The 18,637-nt window shown below is 54.0% G+C and overlaps 9 protein-coding genes across 9 annotated transcripts; 5 read left to right on the top strand and 4 right to left on the bottom strand.

Moving 5' to 3' along the window:
• Positions 1–318: 318 nt before the first annotated feature.
• Positions 319–2,220, top strand: J4E92_004968 (uncharacterized protein; the record flags this gene model as incomplete). Its single annotated transcript, XM_051496352.1, has 3 exons — positions 319–530; positions 579–977; positions 1,032–2,220. 3 exons carry the CDS (start codon positions 319–321, stop codon positions 2,218–2,220), a joined length of 1,800 nt encoding a protein of 599 aa, XP_051353072.1.
• Positions 2,221–2,480: 260 nt separating this feature from the next.
• On the bottom strand, positions 2,481–3,341 carry J4E92_004969 (uncharacterized protein; the record flags this gene model as incomplete). The annotated part of the gene is made up of 1 exon (XM_051496353.1): positions 2,481–3,341. One exon carries the CDS (start codon positions 3,339–3,341, stop codon positions 2,481–2,483), a length of 861 nt encoding a protein of 286 aa, XP_051353073.1.
• Positions 3,342–3,748: 407 nt separating this feature from the next.
• Positions 3,749–6,748, top strand: J4E92_004970 (uncharacterized protein; the record flags this gene model as incomplete). The annotated part of the gene is made up of 4 exons (XM_051496354.1): positions 3,749–3,881; positions 4,090–4,144; positions 4,195–5,163; positions 5,275–6,748. The coding sequence occupies 4 exons, from the start codon at positions 3,749–3,751 to the stop codon at positions 6,746–6,748; spliced, it is 2,631 nt and encodes an 876-aa protein (XP_051353074.1).
• An 814-nt stretch (positions 6,749–7,562) lies between these two features.
• On the top strand, positions 7,563–9,332 carry J4E92_004971 (uncharacterized protein; the record flags this gene model as incomplete). Its single annotated transcript, XM_051496355.1, has 4 exons — positions 7,563–7,644; positions 7,700–8,205; positions 8,262–8,783; positions 8,838–9,332. The coding sequence occupies 4 exons, from the start codon at positions 7,563–7,565 to the stop codon at positions 9,330–9,332; spliced, it is 1,605 nt and encodes a 534-aa protein (XP_051353075.1).
• Positions 9,333–9,632: 300 nt separating this feature from the next.
• Positions 9,633–11,182, bottom strand: J4E92_004972 (uncharacterized protein; the record flags this gene model as incomplete). The annotated part of the gene is made up of 2 exons (XM_051496356.1): positions 9,633–10,715; positions 10,766–11,182. The coding sequence occupies 2 exons, from the start codon at positions 11,180–11,182 to the stop codon at positions 9,633–9,635; spliced, it is 1,500 nt and encodes a 499-aa protein (XP_051353076.1).
• Positions 11,183–11,524: 342 nt separating this feature from the next.
• Positions 11,525–11,955, top strand: J4E92_004973 (uncharacterized protein; the record flags this gene model as incomplete). Its single annotated transcript, XM_051496357.1, has 2 exons — positions 11,525–11,830; positions 11,881–11,955. 2 exons carry the CDS (start codon positions 11,525–11,527, stop codon positions 11,953–11,955), a joined length of 381 nt encoding a protein of 126 aa, XP_051353077.1.
• Positions 11,956–12,535: 580 nt separating this feature from the next.
• Positions 12,536–14,757, top strand: J4E92_004974 (uncharacterized protein; the record flags this gene model as incomplete). Its single annotated transcript, XM_051496358.1, has 2 exons — positions 12,536–13,550; positions 13,607–14,757. The coding sequence occupies 2 exons, from the start codon at positions 12,536–12,538 to the stop codon at positions 14,755–14,757; spliced, it is 2,166 nt and encodes a 721-aa protein (XP_051353078.1).
• A 548-nt stretch (positions 14,758–15,305) lies between these two features.
• J4E92_004975 (uncharacterized protein) lies at positions 15,306–16,543 on the bottom strand (the record flags this gene model as incomplete). Its single annotated transcript, XM_051496359.1, has 2 exons — positions 15,306–15,813; positions 15,864–16,543. 2 exons carry the CDS (start codon positions 16,541–16,543, stop codon positions 15,306–15,308), a joined length of 1,188 nt encoding a protein of 395 aa, XP_051353079.1.
• Positions 16,544–17,461: 918 nt separating this feature from the next.
• Positions 17,462–18,125, bottom strand: J4E92_004976 (uncharacterized protein; the record flags this gene model as incomplete). The annotated part of the gene is made up of 5 exons (XM_051496360.1): positions 17,462–17,556; positions 17,607–17,681; positions 17,736–17,756; positions 17,810–18,039; positions 18,103–18,125. The coding sequence occupies 5 exons, from the start codon at positions 18,123–18,125 to the stop codon at positions 17,462–17,464; spliced, it is 444 nt and encodes a 147-aa protein (XP_051353080.1).
• Positions 18,126–18,637: the final 512 nt, after the last annotated feature.

Consider the following 18,637-nt stretch of genomic DNA (forward strand, 5'->3'; position numbering starts at 1 on the left):
GACGCCGGCTGATCAATTGTCCCGAGGCAACAAAAAATGAAAAGCTCGTACGAGTTCAGACCAGGTGCCAGATGTTGGGTCTGTAAGAAGGCGTGTTCCACCTGTTCGCGTGTCTGTAATCGTGGAAGGTCAACTTAGGTAACGCGCCAATTGGAAGGCGGCACCTCCACATTCCGAACGTGCCCCTCGAACACTGCCGCCGCACCTTACCAGCGGCGCGTTGTCGGCACGAGCATCCACTACGCGTCGCAATATGATGTATATATCCAAATGCTGGATGAAGTATGTTTCCTCCTTCCCAAGTACCAGCTACACAAAATGTCTGACCAGCTAGAAATCAAAGATGCTTACTCGATTGACGAGTCGTCGTTTCCCTACATGTACGAGCAGAATGTCGCAGTGCCGCTGAAGACATCCTCAAAAGGCATCATTCGATGCAACGTGTACCGGCCGAAGTCCACGAAGGAGGGCACGAAGCTTCCTGTGCTGGTGACGTACGGACCGTATGGAAAGGATATCCACTACAAGGAGTAAGTCCAAACGGAGGCTCTCAGCCGTGCAGCAGCTAACACCTCCAGCTTTCACGGAAAGTCGTTCGCCGAAGTCAACCCCGAACATCACTCTGATCACTCAGCATGGGAGACGCCAGACCCAGGTTTCTGGACGAAGCATGACTACATCATCGTGCGCGCCGACGAACGCGGCTTGGGCCAGTCTCCAGGCTTCTTGGACACCATGTCGCGCGGAACAAGCGAGGCTTTCTTCGATGTCGTCGAGTGGGCTGCTGAGCAGCCGTGGTCTTCTGGAAAGGTCGGCCTGCTCGGTATCAGCTACTATGCTGGATCCCAGTGGCGTGTGGCAGCGCGCAAGCCCAAGGGACTGGCCGCAGTCATTCCATGGGAGGGCATGAGCGATTACTACCGTGATCGATGCCGCCATGGAGGTATTTTGAGCAACAAGTTCATCGACTTCTGGTGGTAAGTATTTCTCGCAATCTGCTAAACTTCAGATACTAACTCGACTCTTACCAGGAATCGCCAGGTCATCACGAACCAGTATGGTCGCCCAGGTCGTGCCGAGCGCAATTGGGGACCAGACACCGTCGATGGTAACCTCTCAGAAGAAGTACGCGCAAAGAACCGACAAGACCAGACGATCGATACCGCCGCGTTCAAGTACCGCGACGAATTATACTATGCAAGCAAAGAGTACGACATGAGCGACATCGAAGTACCGCTGCTCTCGGTCGGCAACTGGGGCGGCATTCTGCTCCATCTCCGCGGAAACATCGAAGGCTACGCACATGCGGGTTCTGAGTTCAAGTACCTACGGATGATCACGGGAAGGCACGACTTGCCATTCTACTACAAGGAGGAAGTCGAGATACAACGAAGCTTCCTCGATGCTTTCCTCAAAGGCGATGACAGAGTTGGATGGTCTGTCAAGGGCAAGCTTCCTCCTGTTGACATGGTCCTGCGTAAAGGCGACATTGGCTTCAACGACGCCGAGAAAGAAAAGGTGTATGAACGACGAACGGAGAACGAGTGGCCCATTGCGCGAACACGTTATTCGAAGTTCTACCTCACACCATCCCAGACTCTGACCCAGGTTCAGCCTATCACCAACAGGCCACAGAAGCTGTCGTATGAGGCGCTTGGCACCCTTGACAACCCCAAGCTTCTCCAGTTCACCACTGCACCATTCGAGGAAGAGACTGAGATTACCGGCCACATCGTCGCACATCTGAACGTCTCCCTCTCAGCGCACTCCAACGGTGTAACGCCATCCGACATCGACCTCTTCCTCACACTACGTTACATCTCGCCCGAAGGCAAAGAAGTCTACTACACCGGCACAGCAGGCGATCCCATTCCCCTCGCCAAGGGCTGGCTGCGCGTCAGCTTCCGCAAGACCAACCCAGACCACCCCAAGCACCGCGAATACCTCCCATGGAGAGACTACTTCAGCACGGATGTGCAGCCCGTCATACCCGGCGACGTCTATGCCGTGGATGTGGAGGTCTGGCCGACCAATGTCATTGTTGAGAAGGGTGGCAAGATCGTGTTCGAGATTAGCAGCGGTGATACACAAGGTAGTGGTATCTTCCAACACAATCATCCTGAGGACAGGAGCGAGGAGAAATTTGCGGGATGGAATCATTTGCATTTTAGCGAGAAGGCTGTGAACTATGTCACTCTGCCGGTTGTGCCACCTAAATAGATCAGTAGATATGTTGTTGCAATGGAAGTTCGGATGTTATTGCATCAACTTGTCTTCACCGTTTTCGCAGAATCATGTGTTTGACGTAAGTCGCATAAGCACAAACATACGATGCGGAACACTAACGATGAAGAACAGCGTTGATCAAAGTCTTCAAGTATGGCAGGACGTGAGATCGCAAACTCGTTGGGAGTAACACTGTTGTGTGATAGTCATTATGCGACAAGAAGTGAATTGGATATATATAGTACTCAAAATTTCTACTCCCATCTTCCGACAGTAAACTGGCTGTTGCACATGTTCACCAACTCCCAATCCTCAGCCCCAAGCACACACTCGTCGCCATCCCTCTTGCTCCCGTCAACAACCCCAGCCACAAAGCACGCCGCCATATAGTGATCGTCGGTGGCATGCGCATCCCTGAACATGGGATGTTTCATCAACCTTGTAATACCACGAGTCAGACTACCCTTCTTCGCATCCTTCCTACAGCAGCGAACAAAGACGTCCTCAACACTCTGGCGGAACTCCAGCATCGGAGCCTCTGGTGGGTAGGGCTGGGCAAAGTTGTCCGAATACCTCAGCATCTGTGCCCAGTGATTTCTGTATAGGTTGTGTACCGCGCCACCCGTCCCGATGATCAGGTAGCCCTCGTCGCGGAACTTGGCCAAGATGTTACCCACACGCGCGTGCAGATGTGGGTCGAATCGCGAGTTCATACTGATGATCGTTGTTGGAGGGCATTTCTCAGGAAACATCCTAATGAGAATCAAGTATGTGTCGTGGATCCAGTCAAAGGTCTCATTCGGTCGCGCATCGATGCCCTTTTCTCTCAGCGCTGCTATGCACTTCTTTCCGCTCTCGAGATCGGGGACGAGCTCGTAGTCTTTGTATTTGCGGGGGTGGACGTATGCGACGGGCGATTTGATGGGCTTGGGGTTCATGGCTACGTCGATGCGGTTTACGCCGCGGGCGTCCCAATGCGCGCCCATCATAATCACGCCTTTAAAGCCGTGGGAGAGGGCTTCGTCGCCGCAGGCTTTCCAATAGGTGGCGGATTGGGATTCCTCGCCCAACATCATTGTTGAGCCATGGGAGAAGAAGTGTACGGGTGGCGCCATTGCGGTGTGTTGTTTCAGCCGTAGACTGAGTTGGAAGGGATGACCAAGATAGTAGATGATCAGGTTAGATGTCCGTGTCGCGAGGTTGTGGCGGACTTGTCGCGATATTGATATCACACGGCCAAATTGGCAAACGTCGTGTCCAACACGCGGCTTCACTGGAAGCTTTACCCATTATGATCAGCGCTGTATAGGCAGTCCCAGGTGCTTACGGCGGCAAAAGTCGTGATGTGGGGAGGGTTGGAGGAGCGGCCGAGCGTCTAGCCGAGGGGAAGAAGGCACGCCCGTGTCCTGTCGATCTCCGCATTCCTCTCCACCCACAACCTTATCTCCAGCTTCCCTCCACTTTCCTCTGTCCCTCCGTCCCGATGCCATCGTTCTTCGAAGCCACCCGATAGCACCTCAGCATGCAGACTGCCCCGACATCAGCAAATGTCCAGCTAGCCAGTGCAGAAGCCGAACCACCACGCCTATTCCAGTGTAGCACCTGCAAACGGTCCTTCACGAGAGCGGATCACCTTACGAGGCACGTGAGGGCGCGTAAGTGCTTTTAGAATTAGTGAACAATGTGGTCCGTCAGCCGTGTGCCTGACTACTTGCAATTGAAGCTAGTTGGCCGTCATAATGGCGTCAGACGCGTTCGCGTCGTTGACTCGCGCCGAAAGAACTGCTTTTTCGCGTCTTGAGCATCTTGTTCGCATATGATGTTCATTATGTCCCATTCGCCATGCTAATCCAGCACTGACAGATACGAAATCTAAGCCTTACATCTGCCCCGTGTGTTCTAAAGGCTTTGCGCGAATGTGAGTGCTTTATTGCATGCAAAAAGTTATACTCCGCTGACATGTTACAGAGATCTACTCAAAAGACATGTAACAAATCACGACACAGAGCCTGCAAGCAAGCGACAAAAGCGCGAAATCGCTCGCGATACCAGGGTCGTTCAGGCCTGCGAAGCTTGCTCCCAAAGCCATCTCCGCTGCGAAGACGAGAAGCCATGCAGTCGATGCAAGAAGAAGAAGATACCCTGCCGGGTACCTGAAGTCCCGGTTACAGACGAAAACGACATACATGAGATTGATGCAGTTCATGCGGCGCAGGATCTGCTCGATTTGTCGAATGGCTTCGATTACCCCTCATCGCTGCCGGCTCACAGCGGCAGCGTCAATACATCTGCATCTACGACTTCAGAGACCCCAGAACCATTTCACAACCACGCGACCCTAGTCGTTACCGACGCAAATACAATGCACCGACACTCCGTAGCTTCTGGCGATCTCGAGACAAGGACAGCAGGTATGGGCGACATGCAGCCACCACCGCCCAACAACGGCGGCGGCCTTGTCGCGATGAACCAAAACTACGAAGACCCGAGCGCATCCATGCCTTTCTTCGATAATTCGATTGCGCACTTTGATAACACGCCAGGGCACAATCCCTTCTTGCCAGACTATTTCCGCAGCATGCCCCCGTTTGAAGCGTTCCTGTCTGGTCAGGCAACTCCACGGGGTATCATGGACCTCAGTTTCGATCTAGATGTTGGATTGACCGACCTTGATCTCGGTCTCCTTGACCAATACAACTTCCAGGTCCCGTTCGCTGCTGACACACCATCTACGGACGCCCATGGCGCTGAGCAACCCGTACCCGAGACTGATACGGCTCCTGTAAGGGCGGAAGCATTCAAGCAGAGCATCTGGCGTTATCTTCCCCAACGGTCCAGGAACCCCACTGCGGAACAAGTCAACTTGGCTGTCCCGGATACAGAGAAGGACGGTTATAGACGTTCTAACTTCACACACCGCCGCGTCGTGGCAGAGAAGTAAGACTAGATCCGCGCTTAAGGCTTACAATAAGTATATACTGACTTTGCCTCTAGACTACCACGTGCCAGCCGCGACCGGTTGATGGCTTTGGTTCTCGACACCTGTAGCCGAGAGAACGTCAAACGTATTGCATCGGCATTTCCCAGTATGGAATTACTCGACGGCCTGATCCAGTATTTCCTCTCTTCGCCATCGATAGACGCGCCAACGTGGTTTCACCTCCCCACTTTTTCACCTTCGAAGTTGAATCCGGAGTTGCTTGCTTCTGTCGTGTCTGCTGGAGCGTCCACTCTTCCTGACGTATCCTTGCGAAAGCTGGGCTACGCTCTGCATGAGGCTTCCAGGTTAGGGCAGTCCAAATCATTCGAAGAGGACAACACAGCTATCAGAGATCTTCAACACTTGCAGACGTTCCTGCTGCAACTCAAAGTTGGTATGTGGAGTGGCATCAGCCGGAAGATGGAGATTGCAGAGAGCTTTCTCCAGCCGCTGATGACGATGCTTCGCCGTGGTGGCCGCTTCCGTCGTTCGACTTGGAAGGAGATCAGTCCGTCTCCTGACGATCAGGGCTCTCTTTTGGAAGACAAATGGCTGAGTTGGGTTAACCAAGAGTGCTTTCTTCGCTTGGTTCATCGCGCCTTCGAATTCGATCGGCAGTCGTCGATGGCATTGCTCAAGCCACCACTGCTTTCCTACGCGGAGATGCAATTACCCTTGCCGAGTCCGAATTCATTATGGCAGGCCAAATCCGCTGCAAACTGGAAAATGGCGTATCTGAATGACGCATCGGCAACTGCGAAGCGACCATCAGCGACCGAATGCCTACTTGATCTGGAGCACCTCACTCAACACGACTATGCCAGTTCGACTTATCTGTACCTGATGTGGGGTCCAATATGGGAATATCGTCAGATGTGCGCCTTGACATCTAGGTCACAGTCGCTGTCAACCAACAGCCTCATTCTGTCGTCGCGCTACCAAGAGCTCACAAAGCAGCTGGAAGATTTCAGGCTCAGCACACCTCCCATGACTAAGAGCGTTGAGATAACACTGGAGATGTTGCTAGTTCATCTCAATGCACCTCTCGATGACATTCAGCTCTTCGCGGGTATCGAAGGGCAAGAAGAAGCACGCAGCGCGTACCCGGGTCTTCGAGACTGGGCAAAGACTCCCTCAGCGCGTCAAGCGCTATGGCACGCTGGTCAGATCTTGCGCGCCGCTGAGGTGCTACCAAAAGCTCTGCTCAGTAACTTCAACGCCATTGCGGTGTATCATGCGGGGCTCATACTATGGGTTTACGGCTTTCTCAGACGATCCGTAACAACAGAACAGATCGACACGGCTGTTGTGCTCAACGGGGACGACTCGTTGAGCGCCCGCAAGTTCATCACTCTAGATCGTGGTATTCCAGCCATCAAAAATTCCGGATCACAACATCCCACCCATTTGAGCGATGTTTGTGGAGTCATGGACGGCTTGACACAACTGCTTCGAGCGCATCATGACGCATCAGAACCTTCTCCGCCGCTGGTCGGTAACCTGGTGCAATTGCTGGAAGGCCTGCGATCTGCCATCAAATGAGCAAGTCAGCATGTATGATGGTAATTTAAACTCGCGCATGTACGACTATATGTAGGATTTCATGAAGCGCCGGCGCATTGGTATACTTCATCAACATTTGGTAATAGTCATATCTCATCTATGAGATGTTCGGTTGAATTCAACCCCCGAGAGCCAGCCCATGCGAATGGACGACTCCCGCTTCAAGCCTGTGAATAGCGATCAAGACCATCAATCCTTCGTGCCGACCTCGAGCCCAGCGCTCTGGATGGTTCTTACGCACGTAAATGCCCATGCTTGCTCATCACGCCAAGACAATACTGTCACTTGCAGCAAAGCCGCGCACGTTCCCCATCCGTTCTCCACATGCCAATGCATCTCGCTGCATCCTTCCACCGCACAGCCGGAAAAGGTCAGATCCAAGGATTCCAAACTCGATCTCGCGCCGTCATGTTAGCTGCTCCCTTGCACAATCCGCTGCAACTAGCTTTCTCCAGATGCAAACCCCGCAAATCTTGGCCGTATCCAGATGGTCTTGGTCGCCTCCACATTCCGAGTTACCCCAGACTGGGGATGCGACGGAGTCCAAGCGTCCAATGATAGTGTTGTGAGGCGTTTTGAAGCCTGTCTGATTTGTCGACGGCGAGATGCCAGGCGTAACACACCGACGTGCCTTGCAAAGGCGTGTTGTTCAACGGTTCGACCGTGCGGTCTATTTAGATTGGAGTACCATGGCCGCAAACACCACTGTTGTTGGATATCGTTGGCATCGCATGATCATCTCCGCGGTTTTCTTGCTCGGCTAGAATCATCACAATTTTACTGATTCATCGCGATGACTTCTCTAAAGCAGGCGTTCAGCATCTCGAAAGAGGAGGTGAAGAATGCCCGACCGCCAGGGACCGCAACTCTCGTTGGTAAGATATCACCAACTCCCCTGAACGTCTTTCTTGCTAATGAACCTACTATCAGAACATCTCGAATGGACGGCGTCGCAAACAAATCACGATGAAATTCGCCTTGTGCCTCAGCCATCCGCCGACCCAGCGGATCCTCTCAATCTGCCCATGTGGCGCAAGCTCGCAGTCCTGGCCGTCATGTCGATACATCCATTCGTGGTAAACTTCACCAGTGCCTCCATCTCGAGTGCATTGCCCATCTACGCGTCCACGGGCGTGTTTGGCTTCCCGCCAAAGACGTTCTCCCAGTTAACGTACTTCATCGCGTGCAACATTCTCATGCTGGGCGCGTCGAACTTGTGGTGGGTGCCGCTGGCGAACACGTTCGGTCGCCGCCCAGTTGTTCTGGGAAGCTTGTTGCTCCTGATTTTCTCGAGTATGTGGGCTGGTCTTGCGACTAGCTTCAACAGCCTGGTGGCTGCGAGGATCTTCATGGGTATTGGGGGTGGGCCGGCTGATGCTGTGAGCCCGGATGTTGTTGGTGAGATCTTCTTTGTGCATCAGCGTGGACGTGCTTTGGTAAGTCTTCTTTTCCACATCTTTCGAGTAGACTGGCACTAACAGAACGTCCACAGGCCATATACACGGTCATGTTGTCCTTCGGCTCCCTCGTAGGCGCCGTCGCGGGTGGCTATATCGTCGCAGACATGGGCCTCTCTTGGCTCCATTGGATGAACGTGCTCCTCTCGGCCATCACATTCGTCCTTTGCCTATTCTTCCAAGCCGAAACCCTCTACGACCGCAAATCCACCACCGTCACCTTCTCCGACGACCCTGACAAGCAAACCGTTGAAACCAAGGAGAGAGTCGTCGTCGCAGATGCCGCTTCCCCGTCTTCTTACCCGTCTTACTCATACGCTAAGTCTCTTCGACTCTGGTCTTACCGCCCTGGCCTCGTGCAAAACTTCCTCGCTCCATACAAGACGCTCAGGCTACCGGGTGTATGGCTAGTATCAGGATGGTACGCCGGACTCGTCGGTCTCATCGTCACCATGTCGAGTGTAGGCCCGCAACTCGTTGCCGCGCCGCCTTATCTGTGGGGAAAGAACGTCGGACTCATCAACATCGGCGGTATCTTTGGCGCTCTTCTCGGATGCGTAAGTTCCTATAACCCTGCTTCAGCGTTAGCGTTTACTAATACATATTTCCAGATCTACACCTACCTCATCGCCGACTTCGCAACCAAGCGCCTTGCAAAGAAAGATCTCCACGGCTTCTCGGAACCTGAGTCTCGTCTCGTCACCGCGCTCCCCGCTTTAGCTCTCGCTACAATCGGCGCTCTTATCTTCGGTTTCGTAGCACAGAACCCTTCGCCTACAGGCTGGGTGGGCCTCCAATTCGGATTCGGACTTGTCGCTCTGGGTCTTATGCAAGCGCCATCCGTTGGCTTCAACTATCTGATTGAATCCTATGGGGTGCTGGCTGGAGACTGCTTCGTTGCTGTTACGTGTGTGCGAGCTATCATTAGTTTCGCGTGGACGTTCTTTGTCGGCGAGTGGGTTACGCATCAGGGTGCTGCGGAGCCGTTTGGTATCTTTGGTATGTTGATGGGTGTGTTTGGGTTGTTGACGATTCCCATGTTGATCTGGGGGAAGCGGTTGAGGATCTGGACTGCCAAGTGGGTTCCCGAGGGCGCGGGTTTGTAATGAGAGATGCAGACCTGGGGTAATCATTGCTGAGTAGCCCCGTTAGTGCTCACTGTATTACGTAGTGTACAATCTCGGATCAACGTCTTCATTAAACGTGTCTTCTCTGATGTTCCTCGTGATGTTCAAGTGCACCGTAATTCTAGCTCTTTCTCCTAAGTCTGCTGTCAGTGTTCTTGATGACCAGCGAGCATCGCTCTGCCAACTTCATAATTAGCGCATCACGACAATCACCTAACACGATAAGCTAGCTCTCTGTACGAATGCGCAGTACCATTCAATCTATATTACACCCCGAACTCAAACAAAAGCCCACCTCCTCAAGCCCGCCCGCACACCAAAGAAAAGCGCCGAGCCAATACATGTCAAAATAGGAATACCATAAACACCCAACCCGATAAAGATACCCTGCTCAAAGTATCCAATCGCGATTGACTCAGCGCGCTTCTTCTCCTTGATCTCCTGCGTCGCTTTGCTAAGAAGCTCAGCTGCCGCCTTCTTCGAGTCCTTACCCGACAGAACCTTTGACATTGTCGCTTGCGAAGCAGGCGCTGCGATGTATGCGGGCGAGATACGAGTGAAGTGCTGGGCTGTGTATCGCTTCTCTACATCGACGGGCTGGAAAGATGGAGCAGCCGGGCCGAGAAGCAGACGGAAGGGGATGTTGTTCGTGAATGACGCGTCGGCGTTGACGAACTGTGAGAGGTACTTGCCCGTAGACGGGGTGCCGAAGTGGTATGCAGCCAGCAGACTCTGTTGGGGCTCCAAATCGTCCTCAACGAGGCTGATGGCATGTTCCAAAGATGTGATTGCTGAGACGCAGAAGACGGGCTGTGGGGACTTGGTTGGTAGCGAGGAGAGGTTGGAGAGCTCGACGACGGCGCCGTTGTCGCCTTGTGTTATGGTGTTTAGCTTCCAGGACTTGCTATCTGTGAGCACTTGGAAGGTCTCTGCTACACGTGAAGACTTCTTGTGTTCTCTTGTGTTGGTTGAGCCGTTTGACACGCCACTGGATCCAGCCAGGAAGGGGAGAGAGTGTCGAAGAACGTGCTCTAGGAACTCTTTCTTGATGAACTCGTTGACGAGGACGACGTCGGGTGCATATGGTGATGTTCCACCGAAGGCGAAGCGTGCTGTTACTAGTTGCTCGGCTGCTGATGCGAGATCTGCTGTGCGGTCCACAACTGCGACGATTTTGTTTCGTGGTGATACGAGTTGTGTGTATGTTGGCGAGCTGACTTGTGTCTCTTGGAATACTTGTAGACAGGCTGATAGTGAGTCTGAAGGAGGGTCGGAGGAGATGACAGCAAAGGTATCTGATTCGAGGGCTTCGTCAAGCAGCTTTCGGAGCAGAGAAGGGAGTGCGCGAAGGTTGTTTTCGAGCTGCAATATTGTTAGATGACGTTCCGGATTGAAGGCTGCAGAAAACTGACCTTCAGTGCTATACAGCTGCCGGTTGCGAGACCAGCGCTCAAAGGTGCAATGACCGAAAAGAATGGCGTGTGACTTCTTTGAGGCTCGATATACGCAACGCCCCAAGGTTCTCTCTTATCACTAGCATCTTTGCCATTGGTGATTCTGTACTCGGCTTCCAGCTCTTTGGCCGCATCAATCGAGCCATAGTGCTCCTTGACCACATCTAGGGCAAGCGCAACCTCGGTGATCGCCTCTTCATCAGACACGTGCGTATCTTGCTTCAGAGCATCTGCGATTGCATTGCTGTTGTTGCGCAGCGCATCGTGCAGCGATTTGAGTTGTTTGAGACGGAAGAGAGCGTTGTGGCAGCGGGCAGTAAGCGCAGTCGCCTGCAGATTGGCCAGCGCAACTTCGGGGGTGATGGGTGACGACATTACGAATGGTAGGAACAGACTGAACAACAACAAAGATTTTCCAGAAGAAATGTCCTCCAGACTGCGATATGTAATGTAAGCTCTAGGAGGTGTACGGATGTTCTGACACGGCAGTCAGCCCATTTGCGCCGGCAATGCTGCCGACAGTACGCGGGCGCGATGAATTTCCCCCACATTCCGACGATTGCGACCCCTGCCCCAGCTTCTCCGCGTGTCTCCAACTTTCGGACCGCGAGGGACGCGTACTTCCATCTCACGTCTCTCGGGGTAGTAATATTGTTGATTGAAACCATAGACGTCGTCGCCCATCTTTGTCCCACCAAGTTCGCCATCGCTGTCAACATGTCTGTAACAACCACCGCCAACCCGATCCACTACAACCTCGAGGCCACACTCGCAGACTACGATCTCCATCACAGCGGGGAACAAAGTGAAGGACTCGATACAAGCCTCAATGCGCATCCAGCACCGAATACGTCGTCAACGCAATCGCAGCAGAACCCTAGCGACTGGCCGACGGAACATCGCCGTGTGCCTGCGTACCGCCCGATCAACCACGAACTCGACCAGAGCGAGCGGAGAGTCTATTTGAACGGCATTGAACAAGCGTTTGTCGGAGTCATGTTCACAGGCGTGTTCTTGGAATCCGTGAGTATTTGAGCTGGATTAGGAGGGCATGCATGCTGATAACCACGCAGACAATGTCCAAAGCGTGGCGGAATACCGTGGGGCGATTCTGGAATGTTGGATACAAGATTGGTGGGGAGTGGTGAGGGACTTGGTGTACATAGAACGACATTTCTCCGGCGCTCGCAATTCTCAATTCTTTTCTCCAAGCATGATACTGCTGCAATCTGTTGTGAAACGTTTCGCTACCATTATGATTCATTTCAAAGCATATCCCCCAACGCGCATGTCGATCTCGTTCAGGCATCCCTCATGACATACATGCAGCGAACACCACATACGCGCATCCTCGGCTCAGTCAGCATACGCCACCAACCACCACCCATCCACATCGCATTTAGCCTGACATTTCACTCCGCCGATAGTAATCTTTCTTCGGACTCCGAGAAGCGCGTTCGCAGTTGCCCTGCATCAGTCTACAACCAACCCACCCATACTAACCCGTATGCCCACCCAAAGCGCCGGGAAGTGGAGGGCCCATCCCCATCTTGAACCGATCATCAAGGCAAACACGATTTGTGAACCGGCAGAAGTAGAATGGATCTAGTTGGCAGAGCTATCTAGACAAGTTTCTTCTGGGGCTTGAGACATACTCTTCGCTTTCTTCTCATACTGTGCTGTTGCAACTTCAAGCATCTTGCAACGCTTCTCTCGTACACACCCATCATGGACTTCACGAACGGTACCAACGGTACAAATGGTATCAACGGGCACACACCCCCATACCCACAACCCCTCAAGATAACAATATGCGGCGCTGGCATCGGCGGGCTCAGCGCAGCCATCTTCCTGCGTCAACGCGGACACACAGTAACCCTCCTCGAAGCCTCTCGTTTCGCCAACGAACTCGGTGCAGCCGTGCACTTAGCACCTAATGCCAACGGCCTCCTCCGCCGCATGGGCATGGTCCCAGAAGCCCAAGGCGCGGTAGCGTGTCGTCTGATGACGCAGATGCTGCCGAATGGCAAGGAACTCTTTACCGTGCCGCTCGAGCACGATGCGGCGCGGTGGCAGCATCCCTGGCAACTTGGGCATCGCGTGAGTCTGCACAGTGAGCTGAAGAGGTTGGCTACGTGTGAGGAGGGGGAGGGGAAGCCGGCTGTTCTCAGATTGAGGGCGAAGGTCGTGGATGTTGATGCCAAGGCGGGTATTGTCGTACTAGAAGATGGAGAGAAGATCCAGAGCGACGTTGTTGTCGGCGCAGATGGCGTGCATTCCAAGACACGACCCCGGATTCCTGGTGCGGAGAATATCAAGACGTTTGGGAGTGGGAAGAGCGCGTTCCGTTTCCTGATTCCCAGGCAGCGGGCGCTGGATGATGAGATGACGCGCAAGTTTGCGGAGAAGGAGGGCCATCTTATTATGATCTTTGCGAGGGATCGCAGAGTGGTTGTGTATCCGACCTCTAACAATACGTTGTTGAACTTTGTTTGTATTCATCCGACGTCTGAGAGTCAGATTGACCCGAAAGAGCCAGGTAGCAGTGACTGGCAAAACCAGGGTAACTTGAACAAGATGTTGGATGTGTACAAGGACTTTGAGCCTGCGATACTCAAGTTGCTGGGTATGGCGGACGAGGAGACGTTGAAGGTGTGGGAGTTGCTGGACATGGACCAACTGCCGACCTGGACAGATGAGAAGCTGGTGCTCATTGGCGACGCGGCACATCCATTCACACCTCGTAAGCTTCGTTCTTGCTTCATCATCGTAACGAGAATCAAACTGACCACATCCCAGACCAAGGACAAGGCGCAGGCCAAGCCATCGAAGACGCCGCTTCCCTCGCCGTCATGCTCCCCCTCGGCACACCCCTCGACTCCATCCCCGCCCGCCTCAAGCTCTACGAAAAATGCAGATACGAACGCGCCTCCACCATCCAAGAGTACTCCCGCGTAGCAGGAAAAGACCTCGGCAGCGGCCCACCAGTCGACCCCCACAAGTTCACAAACTACAACTTCGGCCACGACGAATGGGACTACTCCAGCCAAATGCTCCGCAAATGGGAGTGGGAGAACAAGAAAGGCTTGTTCTGGCGGATGCCCACGGCTTTTGGTCCGATGCCGGGCCCGCGACAGGACTTCGCTGGACGGCCGAGAGATGGGTCGAAGGCTACGTTTAAGACTGCTAGTATCAAGTTCAAGACGAGCCGGACTGTGTTGGAGAACCTGTTGCCGACAGAGAAGTTGAAGTTTGCGGTTGCCGATACAGCTTGCTATGCGAGTTTCGCGGTGACGCAGCTAGACAATCTCGAGTGGCTTGGTGGTAGAGGATACAGTCATTTCGGGCTGTACATCCACGGCATCCAGCACACGAAAGCGGATGGCGAGACGGTGACGGGCACATACCTGCCTGTCCTCTTCGAGAACCTGGCTGATCCCATACTGAGTGGAAGGGAGGAGCTAGGCTTCCCCAAGCTCTTCGCCGAGCTCGATGTGAAGAGTGACGACGGCAAGTGGACGCTCGACGCAGGCTGGATGTCATCCAAGTTCTGCAGCATGTCACTGTCCGGGCTGCAGGAACATTCTGCAACGAATGGTGAGGCGCCAAGACTCTCTCCTCCTCTTCCGAAGGACGAGGGCCTTTTGTTGCACAAGTATGTACCGGCTACTGGTAACATGGGTAGTAAGGAGCGCGGGCAGACGGATGTGGAATACACCGCTTTTCTGCCGGGTGAGGAGGATGCGAAGACAGTGGAGAAGAAGGTCGAGCGGACGTTGAAGGCGAGCTCGGCTGAAATTTCTTTCGACGCTCTGGATTGGAAGGCGCTGCCAACGCTGCATCACATCGTCGAGAGACTCGAGGAGGTGCCTGTGTACGAGGTCATCGAGGCGAAGGTAGTCGAAGGTACCGGAGTAAGCGACGTGAGCTCGATTCGGAAGCTAGCCTGAGCTGTATCATCTGTCGCTGTTGTCAAATCTTCTAGTTAGCATAATCCCAACGACCATAACTTCCAAAAGCGACTTCCCACCTGCAATACTGTAATGCCTTTCATTCTTCATCTATCAAAAGGCCCCCAACTCCTACAAATGAGACATGCGCTTGTCCTGAAGCTATAGATATAAATGGGGTATTACCAGGTTCTCCATCTATCAGTTGCCGCCGCCAAAAACACCTTACTGCCATGCCATATCAATGCAACAAATACAACATAGGGAAAAAAAAGTGATGATTCAATGCATCTCATCCGAAGAGTTTGGAAACATCGAGTCTGTGCTGGTTTGTTGAGTCGGCTTCTTGGGCGCTGCCTTCACTGGAGTGCAGTCGGACCAGTCTGACTCTGCCGGCGGTTCCGGCGCTGTGCTGGCGGAGGAAGGATGCCAAGAAGGGCGAATATATGCGTCCTCGTCCGGGACATCCGCGCCTGTACTGGGTCAGTCGTGAGCCCTGCAAAAGACTCGCTGAGGTGGAACAGCCCAGAGAGACACGCAGGGAGGATCTACGCACTCGCGACGCCCAGACCCTCGCAGAGTCTCTTCCTCCACTGTCCACAGACGTCCTCAAACCCATCCAGCACGTTCGCACATGCCCGTTTCGCCTCCCTCTCTTTGAGCCGCCGGTCCCAGTCCCCATGCTCGATATATTCCTGTCCTTCTTGCGTCTTCTCGTTGTCGCGTTTCCAGTCTTGCAGCTGTTCTTTGCTGACCTTGAGCCTTCTGGCTGCATTTGCGGTTGTTTGCCGTGACATGTGTAGGGTATCGCTAACGTTTGAGAGGTGTTGGATGAGTTCGCGGCTCGAGTGGGTAAGGTGGGAGATGGCAACGAGCGGATCGGCGGAAGGGTGGGGTAGCAGCTCCAGTGTGGACTGTATGATGGGGAGAAGTTCGTCGATGTCTTCCGGGTCAGGAAGGATGGCGAACGGGCCTGAGAAGGAAACGGCGATGGACGTAAGGGTACGCGATTGGTGTGTCAGATGCGTTGTCAGAGCCTCATGGGCAGTCTTTAGTCTGGGGTTTGTTAGCGATATGACTGGACACGCCTGCGAATTGGAACTTACCTCGTCGCTCCGTTCTCCATAGCAATCTGGCTGCCAAGATCTCGGAGTTGTTGTGTGACCCTCTTCACCACCTCGTCGGATGCGCTCCCATTCTCCTCCATGCCTCTCCGTGCCAGACTCTCGATAGCAGCCATCCGCGCGTCGAGCGCGGGCGAGATGCCCTCATTTTCCAGGTCAGAGTCGTCACCGTAGTCGGAGCCGTCGTACAGCGACCGTTGCCTTGTGTGCTTTTTCGTCTTAACGGCCGACCCTGGACTGAGGCGCGCCGGAGACGAGTCCTGCATGGCAACCCCACTATCCCGTACACCGTTGAGACTAGCTGCGCTGTCGACTCCATAAGAGCCGTCGTGCTCTACAGCCGTGCCGATGTTCTCGTCTTGTGCTTCGTCCAGTTCCTCGCCGTATTCGCCCTCCATGCCCTCGTCGTCATCGTCGTACATCTCGCCGAGCTCGTCGGCCAAGTTGCCCAAGCCATTGCTGTCTCCTCCGCCATCGAATTGGTGCGCGGGGCTGTGTTCGAAATCTTGCGATGAGCGCGGCGTTATGGGCGAGTAGCCAGAGTTGCGGCGGGTGAAGGACTGCCGTCTCGACGAGGTGTTGAGTGACATGTCTAGACTGGAGGGGTGTCGGCGGTGCGAAGATGCAGGCCGCTGGGTGGGAGTGCTGGGAGGGGACGACATGGCGTTGTCGTGGTATTGCGATAGTCGCCGGTGTTCCGAACACGTCGAAGGCTCGTGAAGTCGCGGAAATGAACAAAGGCGGACCGCATTAGGAGTCCCCAGTCGGAGATCTACGCGGGAGTGAACCGTGATCCAGGGCGCGCAATGCGCGTCAGCCTCGCAGCACCTGCACGACGCGGCTCTGCCCTAACAAGCCGCCAAAAGTCTATGTAATTGCGCTGGGATAGGAGGTCCTGTGGCGGGGTATCGGCGTCTTGACGGCCTCAGACCTTCAGCGACGGTGCGGCCTTGGCTGCGGCTGCGGAAATGCGCCTCAGGTACCAAGTGCTATGATGCGTGATGATAAGTGGCTTGTGCCGCTTAGCGATAGAGCGCGTGCAGTGAGGGCGTGCGAAATAACAACGATGGAGCCTCGGTTGCCGTCCAGCCGTCGAGCCTGGTGTTTGTTGACGCTTGCCGTGTGTTTGGAATTAGTGGCTTGCGCAAAGGCTTGTGGACCCTTCTTTGCACGAGTGAAAGGGGTATGGGTATCCCAGTAGCAGGTGACCTTGATACGATGACGCTCGTATTTCACTCATATACTAGTATGCAGCAGTCGTGTCTGATATAGTAACGACTGTGGATTCTTCATAGCTGATAGCACGTTTTGACTCAGACACATGTCAGACAATACGACCTTTTACGTCCGAACGCTCTCCAATGCTGTGTAACCTCAATCCCAAACACTTTCAAGATGGGTATCGCGTGCGATCATCCTAAGCTGGGCCGAAACACGCTCACAAACTCCAAGACGCCTGAACATGACCTTACTCATGCCGCTATAGGTACTGCCATATAGCACCCATGCAACTCAATGCCCACAGAACTCCTGTAATGCCCTCATAATGCCGCTGAAATGGATATCGGGTGTGTATGCGATTATTGCGCGGGTTTGGTCTGCTCGAGACTGGCGATCTGCTTCTTCAGCTGTGTAAAAAAGTCCTGGCCGGTCGGCATGAGGTGTGTCATGGTGCCTGGTCTCTGTCAGTATGCCAGTCTCAGTGGTGGTTCGATGGCGCCTTACCTCCTTTGCCCCATGCGCCAGTGCTTCGGGTTGGAACAGAGTCACCGGGGACCTTGTGGTATACCGAGGGTTGGTCTGAAAGCATGTTAGTCCTCTGGACATGCGCGCGAGTGTTGGAGAGGTTCGTACTGGCTGTGCTCTCAAGGTATTCTGCAATCGATTAGCTCATGCCATATCGTGTTCCAGCAATGCCATAGACGTACTCTTCTTGAGGAAGTCCCTGACCTCGTTCGCATTGAACTCCTTCACGGGTACGTGCTGGTCGGGCTGCGCTTGAGCTGGTGCAGCCGCGGGGCCTGATCCCTTCCCCTGCTTGGCTCCCCATACGTTCCCCGTGGGCGCTGGCATGGCCTGCTGCCGGCCTGCATTGTCCTTGGTGGGGGTGTTTGCGCCCGAGTTGGAGTTGCGGTTGGCTTGACCCTGCCGCCGCCAGCTGTACCAGTCGTCAGTATACATGAGCTCACACAGCTTCGCGTGCGCATTGTCTCAGACGTACCGATTTTCTCCCGGGCCACTCATGTTCGGTATGGAGCAACGGTGGGATGTGAGGAGGGGTCGGGTCAAGATATAAAATGGTGGAAGCTCTCCAATCGCTCATGCAGCGCGCGAACTGCGTCTGTGCTGCAACGTCTAAACCAATGGGCGCCCGATGACATATTATAGCTGCGACCTCTTTCGGCCAGCTCACCAGTGCTAGCCGCTTTCAGGCCTATTTCAACACTATTCACAGCCATTATCCAACGACTGGATGGCATTTTTTGGAGCTTTCTAATCCGCGCCGATGTGTTGTACATCACGTGTGCTGCCCTCCAATGGCAGGAGCCACCGGACGTGTCCAGCCTACGCTAGCTACAGGGTTCTCAAGGCCTCCATCCATGCATGAACCACGGCAACGGCTCCTAATGGACCAACATGTTCTTTGTTTCCCATCTTTGCTCACCGTCATTGTTCATGGCCCGTCTCGGGATCGATTCGGCCGGCTTGAGAAAGAAAGAGGCTGGTCTGTTGTGTCATCAGCCCGAACATACATC

This window comes from Alternaria infectoria (genome assembly GCF_024043175.1).
Source record: "Alternaria infectoria strain BMP 0036 chromosome Unknown scaffold_7, whole genome shotgun sequence".
In the NCBI taxonomy this organism is placed as follows: domain Eukaryota; kingdom Fungi; phylum Ascomycota; class Dothideomycetes; order Pleosporales; family Pleosporaceae; genus Alternaria; species Alternaria infectoria.